General features: G+C 45.3%; 1 protein-coding gene across 2 annotated transcripts in view; it reads right to left on the bottom strand.

The window, feature by feature from the left end:
* Window positions 1–12558: 12558 nt before the first annotated feature.
* The window catches only part of FAM219A (family with sequence similarity 219 member A), a 129786-nt gene continuing 117559 nt past the window's right edge, over window positions 12559–24785 (bottom strand). For both annotated transcript variants that reach the window (XM_077490559.1, XM_077490560.1), the window contains exon 6: window positions 12559–13997. In XM_077490559.1, the coding sequence (XP_077346685.1) occupies window positions 13839–13997 (159 nt within the window). In that variant the 3' untranslated portion in view covers window positions 12559–13838. The remainder of the gene's footprint in view (window positions 13998–24785) is intronic.

Here is a 24785-nt window from a genome sequence, read left to right as displayed (position 1 = left end):
CTGAAACCCAAACTACAAACAGCCTATCATGGCATCTCCAACAATGTCCTTGGGTTTATGCCACTTATGCCATGTACACACAGCTGGACTTTTCGACAGCAATGGTCCGACGGAACGAATCCGGTGGACAATTCGACCGTGTGTGGGCTTCAACGGACCTTTGCTGTCGAAAAAAATCAGACAGACTTCAGATTTATAACACGTTTCAAATCTTTCCGATGGACTCGAGTCTGGTTCGAAAAAATCCATTCGTATGTATTCTAGTCCAACGGACGAAAACCGACGCTAGGGTAGCTATTGGCCACTGGCTATGAACTTCCTTATTCTAGTCCGGTCATATGTCATCACAGTAGAATCCGTCAGACTTTGGTGTGATTGTGTGTAGACAAGTCAGTTTAGTCGGAACTCTGTCGAAAAGTCCTTCGGAGTTCAGCCCGGCGAAAAATGCTTCATGTTTTGCCGGCAGCTGGATCCTGGAGAAATCTTCCTGTTCCTGCTTCTGGTGCCGTATTGGTTAACAGCTTTGGGTCTTTCAGATTCAGGTTCAATGGGGACACCACCCTCCTCCTCCTCCACTGAGAAGTTCTTTCACAGATTACACTGCTTGCCATACGATCTATGAATGGGGAAGAATCCAGTCAGTCATAGGAATCTCTCTGCCATGCAGAGATTGTATTATAAGGAGGGCAATCCCTGAAGGAACTTTTCTCAATGGAGGAGGATGTAGGAGTTTGACCCCATAAGGCAGAACAGCACTACAGATGGTCTGAAGAACCACAGCTGTAAACTATTACAGCGCCGAAAGTTTAGAGACAGAAAGACAATGGGGCATCCTTGAGGTGAAGATTTCTCAAGGATCCAGCTGCCTGCACAACGTGAGACATACTTTATTATTAGTGACTTATGAGACTAAACTTGAAGTATGTCTCACGTTGTGCAGAAAGCTGGATCCTTCAGAAATCTTCACCTCAAGGATGCCCCGTCCTCTTTCTGTCTCTGATCTTTTGGTGATGTAATGGTTTATAGCTTTGGGTCTTAAGGCAGAACAGCACTACAGCTCCTTCCTCCTCCATTGAGAAAAGTTCCTTCAAGGATTGCCCTGCTTATAATACAATCTCTGCATGGGGGAGATATTCCTGTGACTGACTGAACTCCTCTTCACTGAGAAGTTCTTTCATAGATTACAATGCCTGCAACATGATCTGGGAATGAGGAGGAGGAGTAGGGTATCCTCATCGGAACATCTATACTGCTGTTCTATGTTGACTTTAAACTTCAAGTTCTGTTTAAACTTGACTTTAAACTTGAAGTTTTGTTGAAAAAAAAACTCCAGATTCAAAGTCAACGTAGAACAGCAGTACAGATGTTCCGATGAGGACCACTGAGAAGCTCCTCCTCCTTCACTGAGAAGTTCTTTCACTTATTACACTACCTGCAACATGATCTGTGAATGGGGAGAGTCCAGTTCATCACAGGAATCTCTCCGCCATGCATAGATTGTGTTATAGGCAGGGTAATCCTTGAAGGAACGTTTCTCAATGGAGGGCGAATGAGGGGGTTTGTCCCCATCCAATCATCTGTACTGCCGTTCTGCCTTAAGACCCAAAGCTGTTAACCATTACAGCGCTGGAAGTCCAGAGAAAGGAAGAGGACGGGGCATCCCTGCAGTGAAGATTTCTCAAGGATCCAGCTGTCTGCAAAAGGTGGGACATGCTTCATTACGGAATCTGCATGGGAGTTTTTATTCAGCTAAACTTCAAGCTTCATGTCAACACAGAACCCTTCCCCTCAGTGCTAAATGGACTGTATTGATTTCAAAGGAACAGGGGCAGGTAAGAATCAGCAAAGTTTTCTAAAATCCTTACAATTTACAGAAATCTGTGGAGAGTTGCTTTTTTTTCTCAATAATTACATAGGCCCTCCACAACAGTTGAGAGTTGAGATACTTGGAATAAAGAAGCTTTCAGAGCCAAAATTGCAAACAACTCTAAGCCCTCTGACCTGCTTTCCCACATCTCTCAAACAGCAGAGATTGACAGATTATCATCAATTATCACCACCCCAAGTGTTAAGCAGCAATCCATGTGAGATGCTATGTTCTTGTTCAGAAGCCCTTCCAGATGCCAATTTTCATCCCAGTTATGGTGAAGACAAGGCTGGGTTAGACCTCATCCTTCATCCTACACCTAGATACACCAATAAATATTACTTTAGACCAGTGGTCTCCAAACTGTGGTCCTTGATCCAAATGTGGCCCTTTGATCGTTATCTTATTTTCCCCTTGGGGCACTGTACTACCCACTGATATGAGATTCTTCCTACCAATGACACCACGGATGGGGCACTGCTCCTTCCACTGACACCAATTGGGCACTATTCCTCCCACTAAGACTGATGGGGCACTGGCCTTCTCACTGACACCCACGATGGGGCACTATTACTCCTACTGACACTAATACACTAATACACTAATGATGGAGCACTGTTCCTCCCACTGACACCAATGGGGCTTTATACCTCCTACTGACACTAATGATGGAGCACTGTTCCTCCCACCAACACCAATGGGGCTTTATACCTTCCCCTCATACCAATGATAGATCATGATTCCAGCTGACCACAGGCACTATACAATCTTTATACTTCCACTGGCCACCAAAATTCCTACTTGCCACAGTCTAGATCCAAATGTGGCCCTTTGATCATTAGCTTATTTGCCCCTTGGGGCACTGTACTACCCACTGATATGAGGTATTCTTCCTACCAATGACACCACGGATGGGGCACTGCTCCTTCCACTGACACCAATGGGGCACTATTCCTCCCACTAAGACTGATGGGGCACTGGCCTTCTCACTGACACCCACGATGGGGCACTATTACTCCTACTGACACTAATACACTAATGATGGAGCACTGTTCCTCCCACTGACACCAATGGGGCTTTATACCTTCCCCTCATACCAATGATAGATCATGATTCCAGCTGACCACAGGCACTATATAATCTTTATACTTTCACTGGCCCCCAAAACTCCTACTTGTCACAGTCTACTGTGCTTCGGAATTAGGGAAGCCAAACGGTCTAGAAAGTTTGGCTCTTTGTTTAAGGCAAGAGTCTCCAATGTCACCCATGTGGCCCTAGCCTGGCAGTCTATTCCTTATCATATTCAGGGGTGATAAGCACATTACATAGTTTAATCTCTTTTTATGAAACACCCACCCCAACTTTAGGAAGAAAAGTAGCCAACAGAAGGCCTCCTCCAGTCCTGGACGCCATTTGTTTTCCAGATGAATGTCGCCCATCATCATTCAACCCACTTCCTGTTTTCCCAGAGTGTCATGGACCCACCCACTAGGGGTGTGTCATCACACATCCCAGACTTAAAAGAAGAATGATGCAAAGAAAGGTGCTGTTGTGATGTTCTGTGCATCATTCAGAAACACCCATTGCCAACTCTGGACCAGAAGAAGAAGGATCCTGGCATGTAACGAGACAGTCAGAAGACGGTTCCAAAAAAATGGTATGAATACAAAAATTGATTAAAAAAAACAAAAATAACTGCAAAGAACAAGAAACCAGAGGAGACCATAAAACTCCCAACAAGAAGTCGACTCGAAGATGCCTAAAGCCGACACCATACATGGTAAATGAAATGAAAATCAGGTCGATTTAACCGAGCGCAGTACAGAGAAATCAATTCTGTTATCAACATCCTCTCTGAAATCATCGTGTCCAGACAATGCCGATGCAGCTTTCTGTTGACAATAAAGGTTTTAATTTTGTAGATTTAGGAGCAGCAGATGGCTCCCGGTCCCCTGGGAACGAGCCCGCCATTCATTAGGTAAACATACGGCTAGATTCATTAAAATAATATCTAAAGAACAGACAAAAAGACGTGACTTGTATCCCGGAGGAGGCTATGCTCCATCTGGAGAGAGGACGAGACTGGCGAGTTAAGTAGCGGGATCTCCAGGACTAAAATACGAGCCACCCGTTCTATCGTTTGCCTTTGTATGCACTGTCATACAACACAGAATGTTTGACTAACTCTTGCTATGATTGGTTGGACTGAGGATGATTGGTAGGTCTGTAGGCCCTACCTGGCTGGCTGCGGAGACTCCTTGGCCAACAGGGTGAGCACTACTGATGTCTCCAAAGAGGTTCCAGTTGCCATGGATGTCCACTTAGTGCCCTCTGCACCCTCCATGGGCTGAGTTGAGTTGCACCTTGATATAGCGCTGTCATTTACCCCATAGGATCTCGACGCTCTGGGACAAGCATAAATGCTCAACTGATGTGTTTGTACCTCTGGCCAATCCCACTTCACGAACAATTAAAAGAAAAGTTCCTGTTCCGTTATTCAGGGGAGCGAGGAGATGATTGGTGCAGGTAGATGCTGCTCGCTGCACCTGCCTTAGAGGGAACCACAGCAATTGGAGTTTCTGAAACAGACTGCCTAGTTCTCAGAGACTGGCCGCAGAGAGATGGGGGAATGCTCATAGTCATGATTCATGGTGCTGTGAGCAAGGCTTATCACCGAAACTAGTCTGCTGCTGACTGTACTCACTGTGAAGGCTTGAAAATAAATACGCTTGATGTTATGGAGTTGCCGGCTGCTTTTATTCGATGACCGTTTGTTTATTGGTGTGTGGGATGACACCTCAGCGTGGACACCTTGATTGCAAACTTCCAAAGTAAGCCCTTGTACACACGGTCGGAGATTCCGACGGAATGTGTCCTATCGGACCGTTTTGTCGGATAATCCGACTGTGTGTGGTCTCCATCGGAGTATCCGACGGACCAAGTTTTCCAACTTGTCCGTAAAATTTTCCGACAAAATGCTCCGTTCGGACATACTCCGATCATGTGTAGCCTACTCCGACGGACAAAGTGCCACGCATGCTCAGATCAAATTCCTAGACCAAAGCTTTTGGCTACTAGCCTGAACGTAGTCCCGTCGTAATGAAATAACGTCATCACGTTATGTACAATCGGATTTTCCGACAAACTTGTCCGACCGTGTGTATGCAACAGTTTTGGACAAAATCCGTTGGACAAGATGGTTGTCAGAATGTCCGACCATGTGTACAAGGGCTAAGACTTTGTTTGCCACTGCTCTGAGCCATACAATCTTTGATCAAATAGCCATGAATCCTCCCACACTGCTTAAAACCTGGCAACCGCCACCTCAGAGACAGGTATGTTCATGTTGAGTCCACAAAGAAAGCAAGCTCTACCGCGGATTACCTGGGAACCGGTGCTCTGGCCTTTGGAATGTAGCAATAATCCTCTGATACAATGAAGCCAGCCACTCTAACATCCATTGGAACAATTCTCTATTGGCTACATAGCAGGATACAGCAGTAACATGCCAACGCGTTTCAGCAAGGCTACGGCCAACATGAGTTTGCATGCTAGTGATGTATCCTGCCAAGTAGCCAATAAAGAATTGTTCCAATGGATGTTACAGAGTAGCCGGCTTCATTGTATAAGAGGATGTTCATTTTGATCTGGGCAAATCATTTAGCTCAACTACATCGGAAACGCACAGAAAACACGAGGTAATAAGCTGAAAAGCGATACACCTTTTACAACTACTTGAGTCGTTTTAAATGTTTGGATACAAAAAGGAGGCTGGTAACGAAGAAGATCTTCCATTTTCCTTGGCAGGGCTGCTTTAAAACCCAACCTAAAGTGCGATAAATGAACTAAGTAAACCTTCAGACACAAGATCTGATGCTTCAGCTTGCAAATGGATTCTGTCTGTGCAAATGAGGCCTAAGGGGACCCCGGGTCTCCTAACAAGTGTGCGGTGTAGCGCGTGGACTCCAACGGCGTGCAAAATATTTCAGTAATTCGGTTGTGTATTTCCTCCCGAAGGCTGTGATCTTTCATCTACAGGCTCCGCTCAGCCGGCTCCTCACCTACTCAGCCTGCCACTTCCTGCATCATTAGAAGCGGCTCAGTCGTCTAGAACACTTTGAAATGTATGCAGGTATCTGGGAAGGCTGGCATCAGCTCGAAAAATCTTCAGAAGATACGAAAAAAAGATTCTGTATCTTACAGGTAGAGACAACCAGCTGTCAGACATCGATGGGAAGAAGAAAGAGACTGCCGCTTGAGGTAAAAAGGACCACCGTTGTTTTAAAGATTCTTTTTTAAGCTGCAAAAGTAGGAACTATTTATTTCATGTAAAAAAAGAACCCGTGGTAAAAAAAAAAAAAAAAAGTACACCTCCGACTAAAATAGAACTTTGCTATAATAAATGCTTATAAGTCATTTTAAAACGATACCTGAGCTGGTGGCCATGGACCTCTCATCTCCTGACCAAACACTGGTGGATGAGGAACATCAATAGGCAAGGGCAGCTTGTAAATATTTGATTCCTTCATACCAAGTTGTAGTTTGCATTACTTTAAAATTTTGATTTGGGATCGAGACAAAACATAACTGGGGAGGAGTGGAACCTTCTGGATAAAAAGGAGGAGACTTCAGGTGAAAAAACACGAGGGTTTACAACCCCTTTAATGCATCCTATGCATTAAGGTGAAAAAACTTCTGGCAGTGACCGCCCCCCCCCCCCAAGCCCCACCCGTTTTACTTACCTGAGCCCCTTCATTCCCTCGGCGGAGATGCACTCTCCCTCTCTGCACGGGGTCCCGGCTCTTGATTGGATTTGATTGATGGCAGCGCAGCCATTGGCTCTCGCTGCTGTCAATCTATCCAATGATGCCGGAGCCGAGTCCAGCATTCGTATCTATGGACGCAAATGCTGGACTTGGGAGCGCGCCCACATGGTAACCCATAAGAAATCCATAAGAAATATGAAAAATATAAAAGAAAGGACCAGCTTAGACAGGGAAAATTATATATATATATAAAAAATGTATATAAAAGGCAAAAGGCCAACATCCTGGGAGCTGATCTTGTTTGAGGAGCCATTTTTGTATTTTCTTTGCCCTGGGCTTTTAAGAAAAACAATTACCCATGACTTAATTGATGAATGCCAACGGATCCTGTGGTGGACCCTTCTGACAGCAAAAGGGGCAAGGCCCTCGTCACCAAAAAGAGACCTGGGTACTGCAGACCAGACCCCCCCCCCCCTGCACCAGGGATCAGAAGGCCAAAGTCTGCCACATGACTGGAGTTTTATGCAGGTTTTGGGGCTTTTGATTATTCTTTAGCTTTGAAAAAAAAAAAAAAAAGTTGGATTGGAAAGGGTCGTTTCTCCCTCAAGATAATCTTTAAGAATGTTATGACATCTATGTCACTACTAAAGGGTCCTGGTGGCCTTTGACTCTTAGGACAGATGGGTAAGCTGTCCAGAATGAAGGCATACTAAAACATCCGGCAATAAAGACTTCTGTGAGGCTATTGTAATACCGCATCCCCTGCATCCATCTATCCAGGCATTTTTCAGCTTGTCCCTGCCGGCCGCCTTAGCTTCTATTCTTGCACGGTCTTCCTCCAGACATGCCCAGGCTGAACTCTCCTGTCCCGCCCGCAAGTGGCCCACGGTCTGGACACCCTTGTTCTAAAGGTTATCGACATGTATTCAAGATTGTGGTCGGTTTTCTTCAAGACCCCTTTGAGCCAAACAAGTCGGATACTTCTTCAGAGAGCAGATGGCACAGTAAAAATCCAGGTCTGAAGACTGCACAAGTGAGGAATCCTACCCAGACACAGTAAGATACCAAATTAACTTGAGGCTACAAGCATATACTGAAGACTCTTTTGAAATAGGTCTTCACATAACGACTGGCATTTTCAATAAGCCACCTACCGTACATCTTCCAAAAAAAAAAAAAACGATGGTAAAAAAAAAGGTAGAATTCCCAAAAAAAAAAAAAAAAAGTCTGTTCAGGTCTGAACCATCCAATGTCTAGAGCAGGTTTTCTCAACCAGGATTCCATGGATCTCAAGGGTTCTTCCATAGTCGTTGCTCAAGGAACCCCTAGCAACCTAATTTCTGCCTCTCAGAAAAGGTTCCATCTGACACCGTTGATCTATTTAGCTGTTAGCCCTTGTACACACGGTCGGACATTTCGACAACCAAATCCGTCGCATCTTGTCCGAAACTGTTGCATACACACGGTCGGACAAAGTTGTCGAAAAATCCGATCATTCAGAACGTGATGACGTAATTTCGTTACGATGGGACTAGATTCAGGCTAGTAGCCAATAGCTTTGATGTAGGAATTTGATCTGAGCATGCATGGCACTTTGTCCGATCGAAATTCTCTACACATGATCGGAGTAGTTGGTCTGAAAATATTTCCAACATGTTGGAAAATTTGGTCCGAAGGATATTCCGACGGAATGAGTCAGATGCATACCACACACAGTCGGATTATCCGACAACACGGTCCGACAGGACACATTCCGATGGATTCTCCGACCGTGTGTACAAGGGCTTAGTATGATGGCCAGTGGGAAGAATGCTCCTTACACTTATGGTCATTGGGCAGAATCCCCCCCCTAATGTATCATGGGCTGTAGATATAGTCATTTTTAGCAGGGGTCTCCTGAGACCAGAACGATCCTCTAGATCAGCCTTTCTCAACCTTTTCAATACAGAGACCTGTTACACAAACACAACAGTAACATCCTAGTGTCTGGTTTTGTATGAAGCAGAATCAATTATCATAGAACTGACCGAAAATTGACTCCAAGACAAGCACAAATGATCATTCTTATTTTTACTAGCCACGGGCAGATATGGAACACTGGATAGAAGATGGATGGAAATTTCATGGGTGGAATGGTAAACAATGAATAAGTAAATTTAAAAGCGATGGGAAAGCCATGAACAATCCTTCCCCTGGAACAGCAGGGCCAGGACGAGGAGTGTCAGGCCTGGGGGAATCGAGGGCCGGAGGGGAAGCTGTCTTGGGTGCAGCAGTAGGGGAGGCACCTCTTCACTGCACACAAGCTTCAGATAAGTGGCTCCAACATGCCCACTCTCCACCCCATCCCCCAAAGCCGACACGATAAATCTCACACTGCATGCATAACTACCGACTAGCTGCTACAAAGCAAGCGATTGGCCACACATGTACAGTGCACACCCCATGCCAGCCAAAGCAAGGGGGAAGAGAAACGAGGGATACAGGGCAGTACACCCATTCTATGACATGCATTAGCAGAGGAGGAAGGGGGATGCAGGTCTAAAACCTTGCCCTGGGCTCTGGATGAACGTCTCCAGTTACTGCCCAGAGCTCTGATCACACAACCAAAGCCAGCTAGCATGGGCATATATCTAAGCTTAAATGTATTTCCAAAAAAAAAAAATAACTAGGATTATAAAAAAAAAAACTAAAAACACATCTGCTCAGGACATAAATGTAGAAATCCAGGTGTGCACCATACATTAGTTTTAGAAGCATCTGCAGAAGATGTAGCCATGTATAAAGAACGTGTTAATGTCTCTGAATTACATTTGGGACAATGCACAGAACACAGGAATATTCACAAAGCCGATGGGAGAAAGTAGAATACCAGGAAATTCCCTCTGGACCATCCAGCGGGCAGAATCCTCCTGGAGAAAGTAGCGTCCTAGCGCTGGATTCTGATATCCTTGTGAACAATTGTGCACTAAGAATTGAAGTTTGAGTGTCAAAACCCAAAGTCCTAAGAACAAAATTGTGTTACTCTCCGGAATGAAGGATAACTTGGCTTGAATGTGTCTGGAAGATAACAGCTGGAACAATCTATAAGACATGCACAATTTCTTCCTCTGTCTGAGGGCACTTCAAAAACCCATCACTCCCCTTCATGCAGGCAGTAATTTTCTACTAAATAAAGATTTTCTTTTTATGTTATCTACATGAAATTGGCAGCATGTGTTCACGGTGTCTATACATCCAATCAACAAATCCATAAATGTGATGACTGTGTGTGCCTAGGGCATCGTATAGAATATGTGATTCCTGCACTAAAGCACATCATATATATTTATATATAGCTATGGGAGGTGTTTAAGAAATATTTTTTCAATTATTTTTACATGTAGGATTGCTTACATTTAATTGCCCATTTGCCTTATCTCCAGGACAATGAAGCACTTGATAGTAAGGGCACCATATGACTAAATGCAACATAGCTTGGGTCCACTGCACTTCAGAGAAAACATTTCCTCTGACTTCGGAGTTTGAGGAATGTCCTTCTGCCTTCCTTTGCCCAATAGTGCATTTTTCTAGAGCCAAAAAGGGCTCCAGTTGGGACAGCTGGGGTTTGGGCCAAGTTGACTTGTAGCACCCTATAGGTTTTACAGTGTATCTAGGTAGTTTCGGTTGCTGGTGAAGCACATATACCAAGTGGAGGGGAGTTGAGGAACAACAACAAACATTCTCATTCTGCAGTCTCCAAACTGCCGCCCATGAGCTGGATGTGGCCCTTTGTTTACCTTTATTGGCACTATTCCTCCTACTGACACCAACAAGGAACCATTCCTTCCACCGATATGGACAGCGGGGCATTATTCCTCCCACTGACACCAACAATAGGACGCTATTCCTCCCACTGACACCAACAGTAGGACGCTATTCCTCCCACTGACACCAACAATAGGACGTTATTCCTCCCACTGGCACCAACAATAGGACGCTATTCCTCCCACTGACACCAACAATAGGACGCTATTCCTCCCACTGGCACCAACAATAGGACGCTATTCCTCCCACTGACACCAACAATAGGATGCTATTCCTCCCACTAACACCAACAATAGGACGCTATTCCTCCCACTGACACCAACAATAGGACGCTATTCCTCCCACTGACGCCAATGATGGAGCATTATTCCTCCCATAGATATAAACAACTGAGCACTGTGCCTCCCATTGACACCAAAGATGGGGCACTGTTCCTCCCACTAATACCAATGACGTGGAACTACTCCCCCTATGGATATAAATTATTGAGCACTATTCCTGCCACTGACACCAATGCTGGGACCCTTCATTCCACTGTTACCAATGCTGGGACCCTTCATTCCACTGACACCAATGCTGGGACCCTTCATTCCACTGACACCAATGCTGGGACCCTTCATTCCACTGACATCAATGCTGGGACCCTTCATTCCACTGACACCAATGCTGGGACCCTTCATTCCACTGACATCAATGATAGGGGAACTGTTCCTCCCATTAATACCAATGATGTGGAACTATTCACCCTAAAGGATAAAAATTATTGAGCACGATTCCGCCCAACTGACACCAACAATGGGACACTATTCTTCCCACTAATACCAATGATAGGGTGCTGTTCCTCCCACTGACACCAATGATGGGACACTATTCCTCCCACTAACACCAATGATGGGACACTATTCCTCCCACTGATACCAATGATGGGGCACTATTCCTCCCACTGATACCAATGATGGGACACTATTCCTCCCACTGACACCAATGATGGGACACTATTCCTCCCACTGACACCAATGATGGGACACTGTTCCTCCTACTGACACCAATGATGGGACACGGTTCTTCCCACTGATACCAATGATAGGGTGCTATTCCTCCCATAGATATAAAACAATTGAGCACTGTGCCTCCCACTGACACTAATAATGGGGCATTAATCCTATCACTAATATTAATTATGGGGAACTCATCCTCCAATGAATATGAATGATTGGGCACTATTCTGCCACTGACACCAATGATGGGCTACTTCCTTCCACTGACACCAATGACTGTACATTATTCCTCCCATGAATAAAAAGTGATTGGTATTAGTGGGAAGAATAGTGTCCCAATTGTGGCAGTGGAAGAAATTGTGCCCCTTCTTTGAGCATTATTCCTCCCACTGACACCATTTCTCCTACTGCCAACAATGGGACACTATCCCTCCCACCGACATTAATTATGTGGCACTATTGCTACAGATCATGGGCGCTCTGTAAAATGTATACTCCCACCAACCCTGGGAGGCGTGGTCTACTCCCACTGACACTGGGGCATTTTCTATTTACGCTGGCCACAGTCCGGCCCCCCTAAAGTCTAAAGGAAAATAAACTGTTTAGAAGGTTTGGAGACCCCTGACAACTCATTTGTGGCTACAGAATTACTAGTTCACATAAGACTCATTCAGCTGAGTTCAAGTGAATGAAAGGTAGACTCTCGTTGGTTGCTGAAGGTCATTGCACTCTGCCATTTGCCTTTTCATGTAGGATTCACCAATAGTGGCCCGTCTGTGTCTGCAATTCTTACAGGATTTGCACTTAAAAAAGACTAATAAACGTGATCCGAGATGATTAAACGTGATCTGTGAATCGTGTGGATTGACCTTTCTCCGTTCCAATAAAATTGTACTTTTCCAATTCTCCTAAATACATACATGCAGATAATGTGATAACTAAATCATAAAAACAGAACTGCCTGAATTTGTGAAATCAGACAAATCTGTGCTCACGTGATGAGAAGAAACACCAAAAAGGACCAGATTGGGCCAATCCACAAGATACCCCAAATCTATTTATTCATCCTTTGACCTAATTATCCTTCATGGTTTTGGCCTTCAAGACATCGAACAACACGCGATGAACATGCAAGAAACGACACGCTCCTTTATAGAATACAGAGTGGAGCCACCCCGGTCTGCTCTGGAAAACCGCCTTATCGCTCCAGCCTCACAAAATATCACGTCGGGGTCAGTGAGAGAAACGTTAGTGAAGACGCATGGGGCAGCAGAGGGTGGGGGGGGGAAAAGTGACGGTGAACAGTGTACGGGTATTTAAATCCGAAAGACTCAAATTCATTGTTAGAATATCAGAATTTTCTATTTGTTTGTAAAATATGGACAAAAACATGGAGACAGAAGAAACCAAAAGAGAGGAAGGAGGTCCTAGCCATAGTCATTCCATCCCTACAGGTGTTGGAGCAGTTGGGTGTCACTGTTTGGTCTACTGTAGGATCGACGTGAAACATCATGGGAACAGAACATGCTGCTCACGGCCCATCTATTGTGTTTTCAGTTTATGCCGTCTACCATATAAACATGGTAGATCTATTTCGGCAAACAAAAAGAAGACTTGAGAAAACCTCATTGCACAGATGTTAATGGATGGGGCTCATCTTGGATCTCAAAACTTTACTCAAAGTACCTCCCTCTGTTTGGGGGTCAAAAACTATGACTACCTCCATTAAAAAGGAGAGTTAGGTAGTGTGATTACTCTAAACATAACAAACTTCAACAAGAAACAATTTTGATTTCACCTCTACACACCCAACATGGCATTGCTATATACATGTTACTCTATGGAGCTCCATGTGTGTTTAGGTGCTTCTACACCAACGTATGTCTCTACATAAATCCAGTGTGGCAACACATAGCCTTCTCATCTACGCCACTTGCCATAACGTCTATCACCAAGGAGCAGGATGGTCTGACACTTGTAATTAGGAGATGCTTGCTGCTTGGATGTATCCTTCAATCTAAATTAGGCTAACAATATTTTAATATAGGATGTCTGGCTGGGTTCCGACCACCTTGTTTGGTCTACATGACTATCCCCACCTGCTATCCTCCCAACTTCCAAGGTCTACAGGGGGATGGGAAGCTCATACTATTGTTGTATCACTGACTGCTCTGGTCTACAAGGGAAGGTCCATGTGTTCACCGCATCAGTCCACTCACCAGGGTAGCAGGTCACATGGGTTGGCAGATAATATAAGAGAATGTTTTTTAAATTTTTTTTTTTTTTTTGGTTTCTCCTGGCTCCATGAACACAAATCGGTGCGTGTCCTACCATAGGAGGAAGCAATGGCTGTTAAGATTTACAGTTATCGTGGAATGCACAGATTGTGACCCCCCTCGCACATTACTGGATATGGCAGGCAGTAGACGAGGTGGCTTGGCAACACATGCAGGTGGGGTTGACAGATTTCGGGGGTATAAGATCCAGGTCTTCGTCGTCTGGAATCTCGTCTAATCGGTAGCCATCTTTCAGCAGCTGGATGTTCAAGTCTTGGTTGATCTGCTGCAAAAGGCAAAAGATAACAGCAGTGTTAGGCAACACTACAAGGGGCTCCGACATCTTGTATATAACATAAGGCTTCTACTATGTAAAAAAAAAAAAAAAAAAAAAAAAAAAAAGGAGGTCAGAATTGTCCCATCAGGTTCATGGCACTGATCACAAGGTTCACTTGTGGATCTTGCTCTACCTTGACCCTAGCAGTTGCAATATGGACTAGATTTAGTGCTAATTTTGCACTAGGCAAACATTAATTTATTATACTGATAAGTTAGTAAAATACCATTAGTTGAATTGCATATTTTAAATTTGCTTTATTTTATTCCTGGGTATATACATCAATTACAATTTGCTAGGGAGCAATATATACAGTATCTTACAAAAGTGAGTACACCCCTCACATTTTTGTAAATGTTTTATTATAGCTTTTCACGCGACAACACTGAAGAAATGACACTTGTCTACAATGTAAAGTAGTGAGTGTACAGCTTGTATAACAGTGTAAATTTGCCGTCCCCTCAAAATAACTCAACACACAGCCATTAATGTATAAACAAAAGTGGGCTAATTTGCGTACACCCCTAAGGGAGAATGTCCAAATTGGGCCATTTTCCCTCCCCAGTGTTATGTGACTCATTAGTGTTACAAGGTCTCAGGTGTGAATGGGGAGCAGGTGTGGTAGATTTGACCTCATCGCTCTCACTCTCTCATACTGGTCACTGGAAGCTCAACATGGCACCTCATGGCAACGAGCTCTCTGAGGATCCGAAAAAAAAGAATTGTTGCTCTATATAAAGATGGCCTAGGCTATAACAAGATTGCCAAGATGCTGAAACTGAGCTGCAGCACAGTGGCCAAGACCATACAGCAGTTTAACAGGACAGGTTCCACTCAAAGCAGGCCTTGCCATGGTCCACCAAAGAAGTTGAGGTCACGTGCTTAGTGTCATATGCAGGGGTTGTCTTTGGGAAATAGAGGTATGAGTGCTGCCAGCATTGCTGCAGAGGTTAAAGGGGTGGGGGGGGTCAGCCTGTCAGTGCTCAGACCATACGCCGCACACTGCATCAAATTGGTCTGCATGGCTGTTGTCCCAGAAGGAAGCCTCTTCTAAAGATGTTGCGCAAGAAAGCCTGCAAACAGTTTTCTGAAGACAAGCAGACTAAGGACATGGATTACTGAAACCAAGTCCTGTGGTCTGATGAGACCAAGATAAACTTATTGGTTCAGATCAGTCTTTCTCAACCTTTTCAACACTGAGGAACCCTTGAAATAGTTCTCTGGTCTCGGGGAACCCCTGCTAAAAATTATAACTCTACAACTCATGATACATTAGTGTGATGGTCAGTGGGAAGAATGCTCCTTAGGCCGCGTACACACGGGCGGACTGTTCGCCCAACTTAGTTTGTCAAACAATCCGACAAACAGTCCGCTCAAAATTTGCATGAGCGGACTTGACCACACACGATGAACGAACAGTCCGCTGAAACCGTGCGCGATGACGTGAACGGCACGTACGACGGGACGAAAAATACGACGTCCTATACACTGCAATGCAACCTTCGCCGTGTAAATCCTTTCTGAGCATGCGCGACACTTAGTTTGTCGAACAAGCCTACACACGAGCGGACTGTCCGCTCAAACCAAGTTTCAGCGGACTGTCTTACGGGAATTCCGAAAAAAACTTTGTTCGTCAGACTGTCCGCTGAAACTGTCCGCTGAAGCCCACACACGAGCGAACTGTCCGCTGAAACACTGTTCAGCGGACAAAGTTGGGCGAACAGTCCGCCCGTGTGTACGCGGCCTTACACTTGTGGTCATTGGAAAGAATTACCTCCTTACAGATAGCTAAAAAGATCAATGGTGTCAGTGGGAATTTATCTGAGAGGCAAAAATTGCCCAATGCTGAAGGAACCCCTAGAAACCTTTGGAGGAACCCTGGTTGAGAATCATTGGTTCAGATGGTGTCAAGCGTGTGTGGGGGCAACCAGGTGAGGAGGACAAAGACAAGTGTGTCTTGCCTACAGTCAAGCATGGTGGTGGGAGTGTCATGGTCTGGGGCTGCATGAGTGCTGCCGGCACTGGGGAGATACAGATCATTGAGGGAACCATGAATGCCAACATGTACTGTGACATACTGAAGCAGAGCATGATCCCCTCCCTTCGGAGACTGGGCCGGAGGGCAGTATTCCAACATGATAACGACCCCAAACACACCTCCAAGACCACCACTGCCTTGCTAAATAAGCCCAGAGTAAAGGTGATTGACTGGCCAAGCAGACCTAAACCCCATAGGCGTGCGCACAGGGTGTGCCAAGCGTGCCCAGGCACACCCTAATCACCCTATGTAGCGCAGATTCCCCCTACTGCCTAGGTTCCCACCTCCTTCCCCTCAGAGTGCTGCCGGCTTCCCTACTCTCCACTCCCTCTGGCTGCAGGGATGTTTTAGGATGAGTGGAGGAAGGGGCCCCTTTTTCCTTTCACCGTGAGTGATAGGTAGTACGAGTTTGAGCTTTGGGATGCACACCCTAATGCAATAGGCTGCGCAAACCTATGCTAAACTCTATTGAGCATCCTCAAAACAGAAGGTGGAGGAGCGCAAGGTCTCCAACATCCACCAGCTCCGTGATGTCATCATGGAGGAGGGGAAGAGGACTCCAGTGGTGACCTGTGAAGTTCTGGTGATCTCCATGCCCAAGAGGGTTAAGGCAGTGCTGGAAAATAATGGCGGCCACACAAAATATGGACACTCTGGGCCCAATTTGGACATTTTCCCTTAGGGGTGTACTCAATTTTGTTGCCAGCGGTTTAGACATTAATGGCTGTGTGTTGAGTTATTTTGAGGGGACGGCAAATTTACACAAGTTATACAAGCTGTACACTCACTACTTTACACTATTTTTAAAAATATTTTATTCTATCTTTTCATGTGACAACACTGAAGAAATGACACTTTGCTACAATGTACTTACTTTTGAGAGATACTGTATATAATCCTCCATACTGCACAAATATTGGCAATTTTATGGGATTACCAGGCTATAATAATTTAAAGAGAATCTAAGGATACAAAAAAGAGCGTTTTTTGGCCTTTTTGGCCATATTTAGGAGTTAACATAATACGGTGAGCCTGCTGTCCAAAACGCAGTGGAACGTGTGTTGGGTGTATTTGCACTTGCTTAGGTGGAAGGGGAAACATTAGCTATATTTATTGGCCTTTTCTTTCTTTTCATTATATATATTTTGTATAATATCATACATTATAATTATTAGATCAACAATTATAATATTAGAATATCAACATTTTTTTTAATATAATGAAGAATTGCACATTACATCATAGCTCTTGCTTTTTACTTTCTTTTTGTATAGTTTTGATCTATTTTTTGTTTTTTAAAAAGGGAGCAGCTGTGATTTTTATTTTTACTTTTTTTCTATTAAGGGTGCAATGTAAATTTTGTAATTAATGTGGCTTATACTATCCCCAATGTATGTAACCGAGGGTTGTGCTTGTGCAAAAGACTAAGGACTGTTTTTGGGGAAGGGTTAGATCCTTAGCTTCTATTGCATGCTAAGTGGGGGGTGGGGGTGTGGGGGGGGGGGGGGATTCTTCCATAAAACATTACAGATAACATTATAAATCATGAAATACTCCAGCTCAAATATACAATATAATAGTGTAAAAAGTGTCTATATGGTATTCCCGCTGACTTACACCTGTATATTAAAAAATATATATAAAAAAAAAAAAAAAAAAAAAAAAAAAAGGACAGGGCCGCACAATAAGGTAAATATATAAAAGGTGTATATAGTATATGTGAATTAGCAATCACTACAATATCCACTAGTGCATTACATCAGTAGGGAAAGCGTGCATTTATTGATCAAATACCAACTATCCATTTTTGCATATATACAAACATAAGAAAAACCAACAAGGTGCAGCCTATTAAAAACAACAATAATAATAATAATAATAATACACACTATATTACGAAAAGTATTGGGGCGCCTGCCTTTACACACACACACACACACACACACACACACACACACACAAACTTCAATGGCGTCCCAGTCTTAGTCCGTAGGGTTCAATATTGAGTTGGCCCGCCCATTGCAGCTATAACAGCTTCAACTCTTCTGGGAAGGCCGTCCACAAGGTTTAGGAGTGTGTCTTTGGGAATGTTTTACCATTCTTCCAGAAAAGCATTTGTGAGGTCAGGCACTGATGTTGGAGAGAAGGCCTGGCTCACAGTCTACACTCCAATTTATCCCAAAGGTGTTCTATCGGGTTGAGGTCAGGACTCTGGGGTGGAGGAACTTGGCTGGCCTGCAGAAACTCGCTCATCCATGTCTTTATGGACCTTGTTTTGTGCACAGGTGTGCAGTCATGTTGGAACAGGAAGGGGCCATCCCCAAAGAGTTCCCACAAAGTTGGGAGCATGAAATTGTCTTTCTATGTTGATGCCTTAAGAGTTCCCTTCCCTGGAACCAGGGGGCCAAGCCCAACCCCTGAGGAAGAACCCCACACCATAATCCCCCCTCCCCTCCACCAAATGATTTGTTCCAGTAGAGGTTGGACTTGGCACTGGTCCAAAGTCCAACCCCACTGGACCACCACCACTGGCACCAAGCCCTGTCCCACCGGGCAAAGCCCTATACCTGTTGGAGCAAAGCCCAACCCCACTGGACCACAACCTGTCACTAAGCTCTGCTCCACCTGGGCAAAGCTCTATACCTATTGGAGCCAAGTCCAACCCCTTCGAAACTAAGCCCCACCACCACTGGCACTAAGCCCTGTTCAACCTGGGCAAAGCAAAGTTCCATACCGGTTGGAGCCAGGTCCAAACCCTTCAAGACTAAGCCCCACCACCACTGGCACTAAGCCCTGTCCAACCTGGGCAAAGCAAAGTTCCATACCGGTTGGAGCCAGGTCCAAACCCTTCAAGACTAAGCCCCACCACCACTGGCACTAAGCCCTGTCCAACCTGGGCAAAGCAAAGTTCCATATCGGTTGGAGCCAGGTCCAAACCCTTCGAAACTAAGCCCCACCACCACTGGCACTAAGCCCTGTCCAACCTGGGCAAAGCAAAGTTCCATACCGGTTGGAGCCAGGTCCAAACCCTTTGAAACTAAGCCCAACCACCACTGGCACTAAGCCCTGTCCAACCTGGGCAAAGCAAAGTTCCATACCGGTTGGGGCCAAGTCCAACCCCAGTGGAACTAAATCCCATCACAGCTGGGGCTATGCCCTACCCCACTAAAGTTAATATCTACATGCACTAGAGTCAAGTCCAATCGCTACTGGAGCAAAGTTCAAACTCACTGGAACTAAGCCCCACCACCACTGGCATCAAGACCTGCCTTGGCTGGAGCCAAACGCCCTACCCGTTGGAGCCAAGTCCAAGCTCTACCAGAGCCATGCCCAAGCTCTACCAGAGCCATGCCCCACTTAAATTAAGCCCCAAAGCCACTTCCAATAGGACTTGAGCAAAGCCCCACATTTACCGAAGCAAAGCCCCACCACCAATATCCTAATAACTGTTAGTTGCAGACATGATAGGTTGACTGCGAGGCTTTTGCCATATGAACAGTTAATGCTATATATATTAAACATGTTTCTTTTACTGCTGTGGAAGCTTTTCATCAGCCGTATATTTTATTGTGTGCATCCACACTTCACCTCTCCGTACAGATCAGCGGGGGAATTTTCAGCTCTGAGAAAATTGCTTTCCCTGGGTGAAAATAGCCTCTGAATTTAGCCAGTAAAAAGGGATGTTTTTACAGCAGAAACACGACGAGCACCAGACTTGTTTATTTCAGACATAAAAAATAAAAAAAGGAGCGAAAGAACACGGGATTATTCTTGGGTAATAAAGATCCTAAATTGTTCTCTAATTGCTGGGGGGAAAAAAAAGCGTGAGAATTTTGCTGACAGTACACGGCCTGCTCGTGGTTCTACCGCCGCTCATGTATGGTACGCTCATGTCTCCAATTCTGTCAACATTTTTCTATAAAGAATCTTTGTTCTGCGCTTGTGATGCCTCCACATACGTGACTTGTCTCTTTCTGACACATGGAGAATAGATTAAAGCTGATCTCCCAGCAATAACAAAGAAAACCCAACAAAAATCTTGGATATGTGACAAGTGAGAATGTCTCTATTAACTTGTTTTTTGTTCTATACTGTTCCGGTGGCCTTATTTCTCCAAGAGGGGCCCCATTTGCTGTGATTTCTATGTGCAGGGTGACCAGTCTTTTCACCGCCACCTCTAGTAATTCTTCTGGGCAACCTGAAGCCACCATGCAGGAGGCAGAGACCAGGAGTGGGTGGTAGTTGGGTTTGCATCTCCATGTCCAGTGCTAATGGGCACTTCGAATTTCCCTGGTCAATTAGCAAATCTTCTCCCCAGCTCGCTCTTTGCAAGGCAGATCATTGCCTTGCCTGGGAGAGCTGCCTATCAACACTCATAGGCAGCTCTCCCCGGCAAGGCAAAGTGTGGTCCCCTTTCTGTTGCTGCCGGTCTAGGTTTCTGCAGCTATGACAAGGGAGTTCTCTACTCCCCTGTGTAGACTCTGATAACGATCTCATTAACATAACCCCTCCTAGATCATGCATCTACTATACCCTTCCCCCAGGCTGTCCACCTTGTTCAACCCCACCCACAGGCCTTTCACCTCCCCCCCCCCCCACAGGCTCACAACAACCCAAACTCTTGTAGCACCGCTCCGTGTGCCTAAAGTTGATTGTAAGGCTGGGTTCACACTATCTTCACATGTGGCTCACAGCAGGGGTCCGGTGTGTCCCCGTTCACCCCTTTCAGGACCGATTTCAGCCTATGGTTGCCGCCTCATCTCTTTAAACCCAAACACATATGAATTACACAGGTTCTGTGGCTGATTAAGGTGGTAATTAAACTCACTTAGTGCCTTATCTGCATTTAATTGGCCTCAGAACCCGTGTAATTCATATGTGCTCGGGTTTAAAGGGATGAGGTGGCAACTCTATTTCAGCCCGAATTCAGACCTGAAAAGGACCGAAAGACGCCCAGGGCTCCTGTGAAAATTTGCACCAGAGATATGTGAACCGGCTCCATAGAGAGCCGGTCAAAATCTCTTGCCATTGCGAATTGGATGCTGGGGAACCCACATTCAATTTGCAATAGTGTGAACCCAGCCTTACGGGTGAAAGTATTTTATTTCATGCATTAAGGTAAAAAAATATCTTCTGTGTGCAGCTTCCCCAACAGCCCCCCCAATACCTACCTCTCAAGCCAGCGACATGCACAGGAGCCTCAGCTGTCCCAGGTCTCTCTCTCCTCATTGGCAGCTAATCACAGCCAGTGATCCAATGAGGAGAGGGGGGGGGGGCGGCTAGAGCGAGCCGGGCCACTATGTGTCTTATGGACACACAGAGCGGGGTTCGGAAGCGAGCACGCACCAGTGCCCCTACAGCAGGGGTCTCAAACCGGTTGCAGAACTACAAGTCCCATCATGCCTCTGCCTATTTGAGTCATGCTTGTAACTGTCAGCTTTGCAATGCCTCATGGGAATTGTAATTCTGTAACAGCTGGAGGGCCGCCAGTTTGAGACCCCTGTCCTATAGGAAGCAGCTTGCTATTGGATGCACTAGTCAAGGGGCAGGGGCCAGGAGTGCCGGCGGGGGGGGACCAAAGAAGACTAAGATCCGGGCTGCTCTGTGCAAAACCATTACACAGAACAGGCAAGTATGACACGTTTGTTATTAAATATTTGTATTTGTTTTTTTCAAATATAATTCTAACATTACCACTCACCACCCCCCCCCCCCCCCCGGAGCTTAGTCATAGAGGTAAGGTCCTCCCACAGGCTGACACTAAAGGGAACTCAATAAGAGTCCACCAATGGCATCACAGAGCAGAAAAATAAAAATGTTGGAGAAAAAAAGGGCATGCAAGTATAAAAAAAACACTCAATTTTCCAAACCCATAGAAAACATTTACCGTATTTTTCGGACCATAATACGCACTTTTTTCCCCCCAGAAATATGGGGGAAAATGTATCTGCATCTTATGGTGTGAATATACGTCTGGCACCGCTGGCACAGCTCCTCGCCGCCGGCAACGTTCCCTGCCATCACCGCCGGCACTGCCCCACCGCCAGAAGAAACAGGAGAGCAGTGGACAGACATCCAAACTCCCTGTAGGCACCAGGCGATCTCCCGGCTGGGCAGCCTGACACTGCTCCTGACAGGATGGGATAATATCAGGTAAGTCTGCATTATGAGCAATGGTCACTCTGCGTTTATGGGCCATGGCCAAGCTGCGTTTATGGCACTGGTCAGGCTGCATTTCTTTGGCACTGGTCAGGCTGCATTTCTTTGGCACGGGTCAGGCTGCATTTCTTTGGCACGGGTCAGGCTGCATTTCTTTGGCACGGGTCAGGCTGCATTTCTTTGGCACGGGTCAGGCTGCATTTCTTTGGCACGGGTCAGGCTGCATTTCTTTGGCACGGGTCAACATGCATTTCTTTGGCACGGGTCAACATGCATTTCTTTGGCACTGGTCAGGCTGCATTTCTTTGGCACTGGTCAGGCTGCATTTCTTTGGCACTGGTCAGGCTGCATTTCTTTGGCACTGGTCAGGCTGCATTTCTTTGGCACTGGTCAGGCTGCATTTCTTTGGCACTGGCCAGGCTGCATATCTTTGGCACGGGTCAGGCTGCATTTCATGGGCACTGGTCAGGCTGCATTTCTTTGGCACTGGTCAGGCTGCATTTCTTTGGCACGGGTCAGGCTGCATTTCTTTGGCACGGGTCAGGCTGCATTTCTTTGGCACGGGTCAGGCTGCATTTCTTTGGCACGGGTCAGGCTGCATTTCATGGGCACTGGTCAGGCTGCATTTCTTTGGCACTGGTCCGGAGGCATTTCATGGGCACTGCAAAATATTTTAGTACACGATTTGGTTCTGAATATTTTTTTTCCCCTGTTTTCCTCCTCTAAAACCTAGGTGCGTCTTTTGGTCAGGTGCAACTTATGGAGCGAAAAATACGTTTTTTTTTTTTTTTTTTACTTTGCATGGAGATCAGCTTCAAGAAATCAATTTCTGCACACACACAAAAGAAGGAAAATCATTTGATTGGTGTGTAGCTATATTGAATGCAAAGCGGCCATATGGGAACATTCTCAGAGAGAGGGAAAACAATTTTTTCTCACCCCGCTGATGTTGCTTTGACCCAGGACTAAAACTGCTGATTGCAGCCACCAACATTGCAATCAACAAACAACTGCATCTATAAGGCCGGATTCACATTATTATTTTTTTCTGGTAGCACATGTAACATGTAGTCTTTTTTTTCGGAATGCCACCCAAATGCACTAAAGCAAAATAAAATTGGGAAAATAATTATTTGATCCCCTGCAGATTTTTTTTGGCCACTTAAAGAAATGAAGGGTCTATAACTTATCATAGATGTATGTTAAATGATAGAGAAAAAATATCAACCAAAATTCCAGGAAAAAAAAAAACACGATACAAATGTTTATAAATTGAGTTGCAGTTTAGTGAGTAAAATAAGTATTTGATCCTCAAGCAAAACATGACTTAGTAGTTGGTGGAAAACCCTTGTTGGCAAGCACAGAGGTGAGACATTTCTTGTAGTTGGTTACCAAGTTTGAACGCATCTCAGGAGGGATTTCGGTCCACTCTTTGTTACAGATCTTCTCTAAATCCTTAAGGTTTCTTAGCTGTTTGGCAACTCGAAATTTCAGCTCCCTCCATACATTTTCTATAGGATTAAGGTCTGGAGACTGGCTAGGCCACTCCATGACCTTAATGTGCTGCTTCTTAAACCACTCCTTTGTGGTCTTGGTGGTATGTTTTGGGTCATTGTCATGCTGAAAGACCCATCTATGACCCATCTTCGGTGTTTTGGCTGAGTGAAGAAGGTTCTCATACAAGATTTTACAATGCATGGCTCCACCCATTGGCCCCTCAATGCAGCAAAGTTGGCCTGTACCTTTAGCAGAGAAACAGCCCCAAAGCATCATGTTTTCACCTCCATGCTAGACTGTAGGGATGGTGTTCTTAGGGTCATAGTCAGCAGTTTTCTTCCCCCAAACACGGCGAGTTGAGTTAATGCCAAAGAGCTCTTATCTGACCACAGCACTTTCTCCCGATCCTTCTCTGAATCATTTAGCTGTTCATTGACTTCAGACGGGCCTGTACACGTGCCTTCTTGAGGTGGGAGGACCATGAGGGCACTGCAGGACTTCAATCATGGCGGCGTATTCTGTTATCAATGGTTTGTTTGGTGACTGTGGTCCCAACTGCCTTGAGATCATTTCACAGGCTCATCCAATGTAGTTCTGGGGCTGATCCCTCACTTTTCTCACGATCATCGTTACCCCATGAGGGGAAATGTTGCATGGAGCTCCAGACCGAGGGCAATTGATGGTTACTTTGTATTTATTCCATTTGGGAATAATTGTTCCAAACAGTTTGTCTCCTTCTCTCCAAGCTTCTTGTCGATGTTCTTGTAGCCCATTCCAGCCTTGTGGAGGCCCATTCCAGCCTTGTGGAGGTCTACAATCTTGTCCCTGAGGTCCTCTGCCAGCTCTTTGTCTTTCTTCCATTCAAACTTCGCCATCATGGGCAAGACCAGACATTTTGTGGACAGGTGTCTTTTATACACATAACGAGTTGTCGTTCGGAGTACCTTAACCACTACAATACAGGACACTTTCACCCCCTCCTTCCCAGCCCAATTTTCAGCTTTCATCGCTCTTGCATTTTCAATGACAATTGCGCGGTCATG

Source organism: Lithobates pipiens, unplaced genomic scaffold, assembly GCF_037356315.1.
Source record: "Lithobates pipiens isolate NorthernLeopardFrog02 unplaced genomic scaffold, aLitPip1_a1.2 Scaffold_19, whole genome shotgun sequence".
NCBI lineage: Eukaryota > Metazoa > Chordata > Amphibia > Anura > Ranidae > Lithobates > Lithobates pipiens.
Note: the sequence above shows the minus strand (reverse complement) of the source record. Positions and strands in the feature narration are given on the sequence as shown.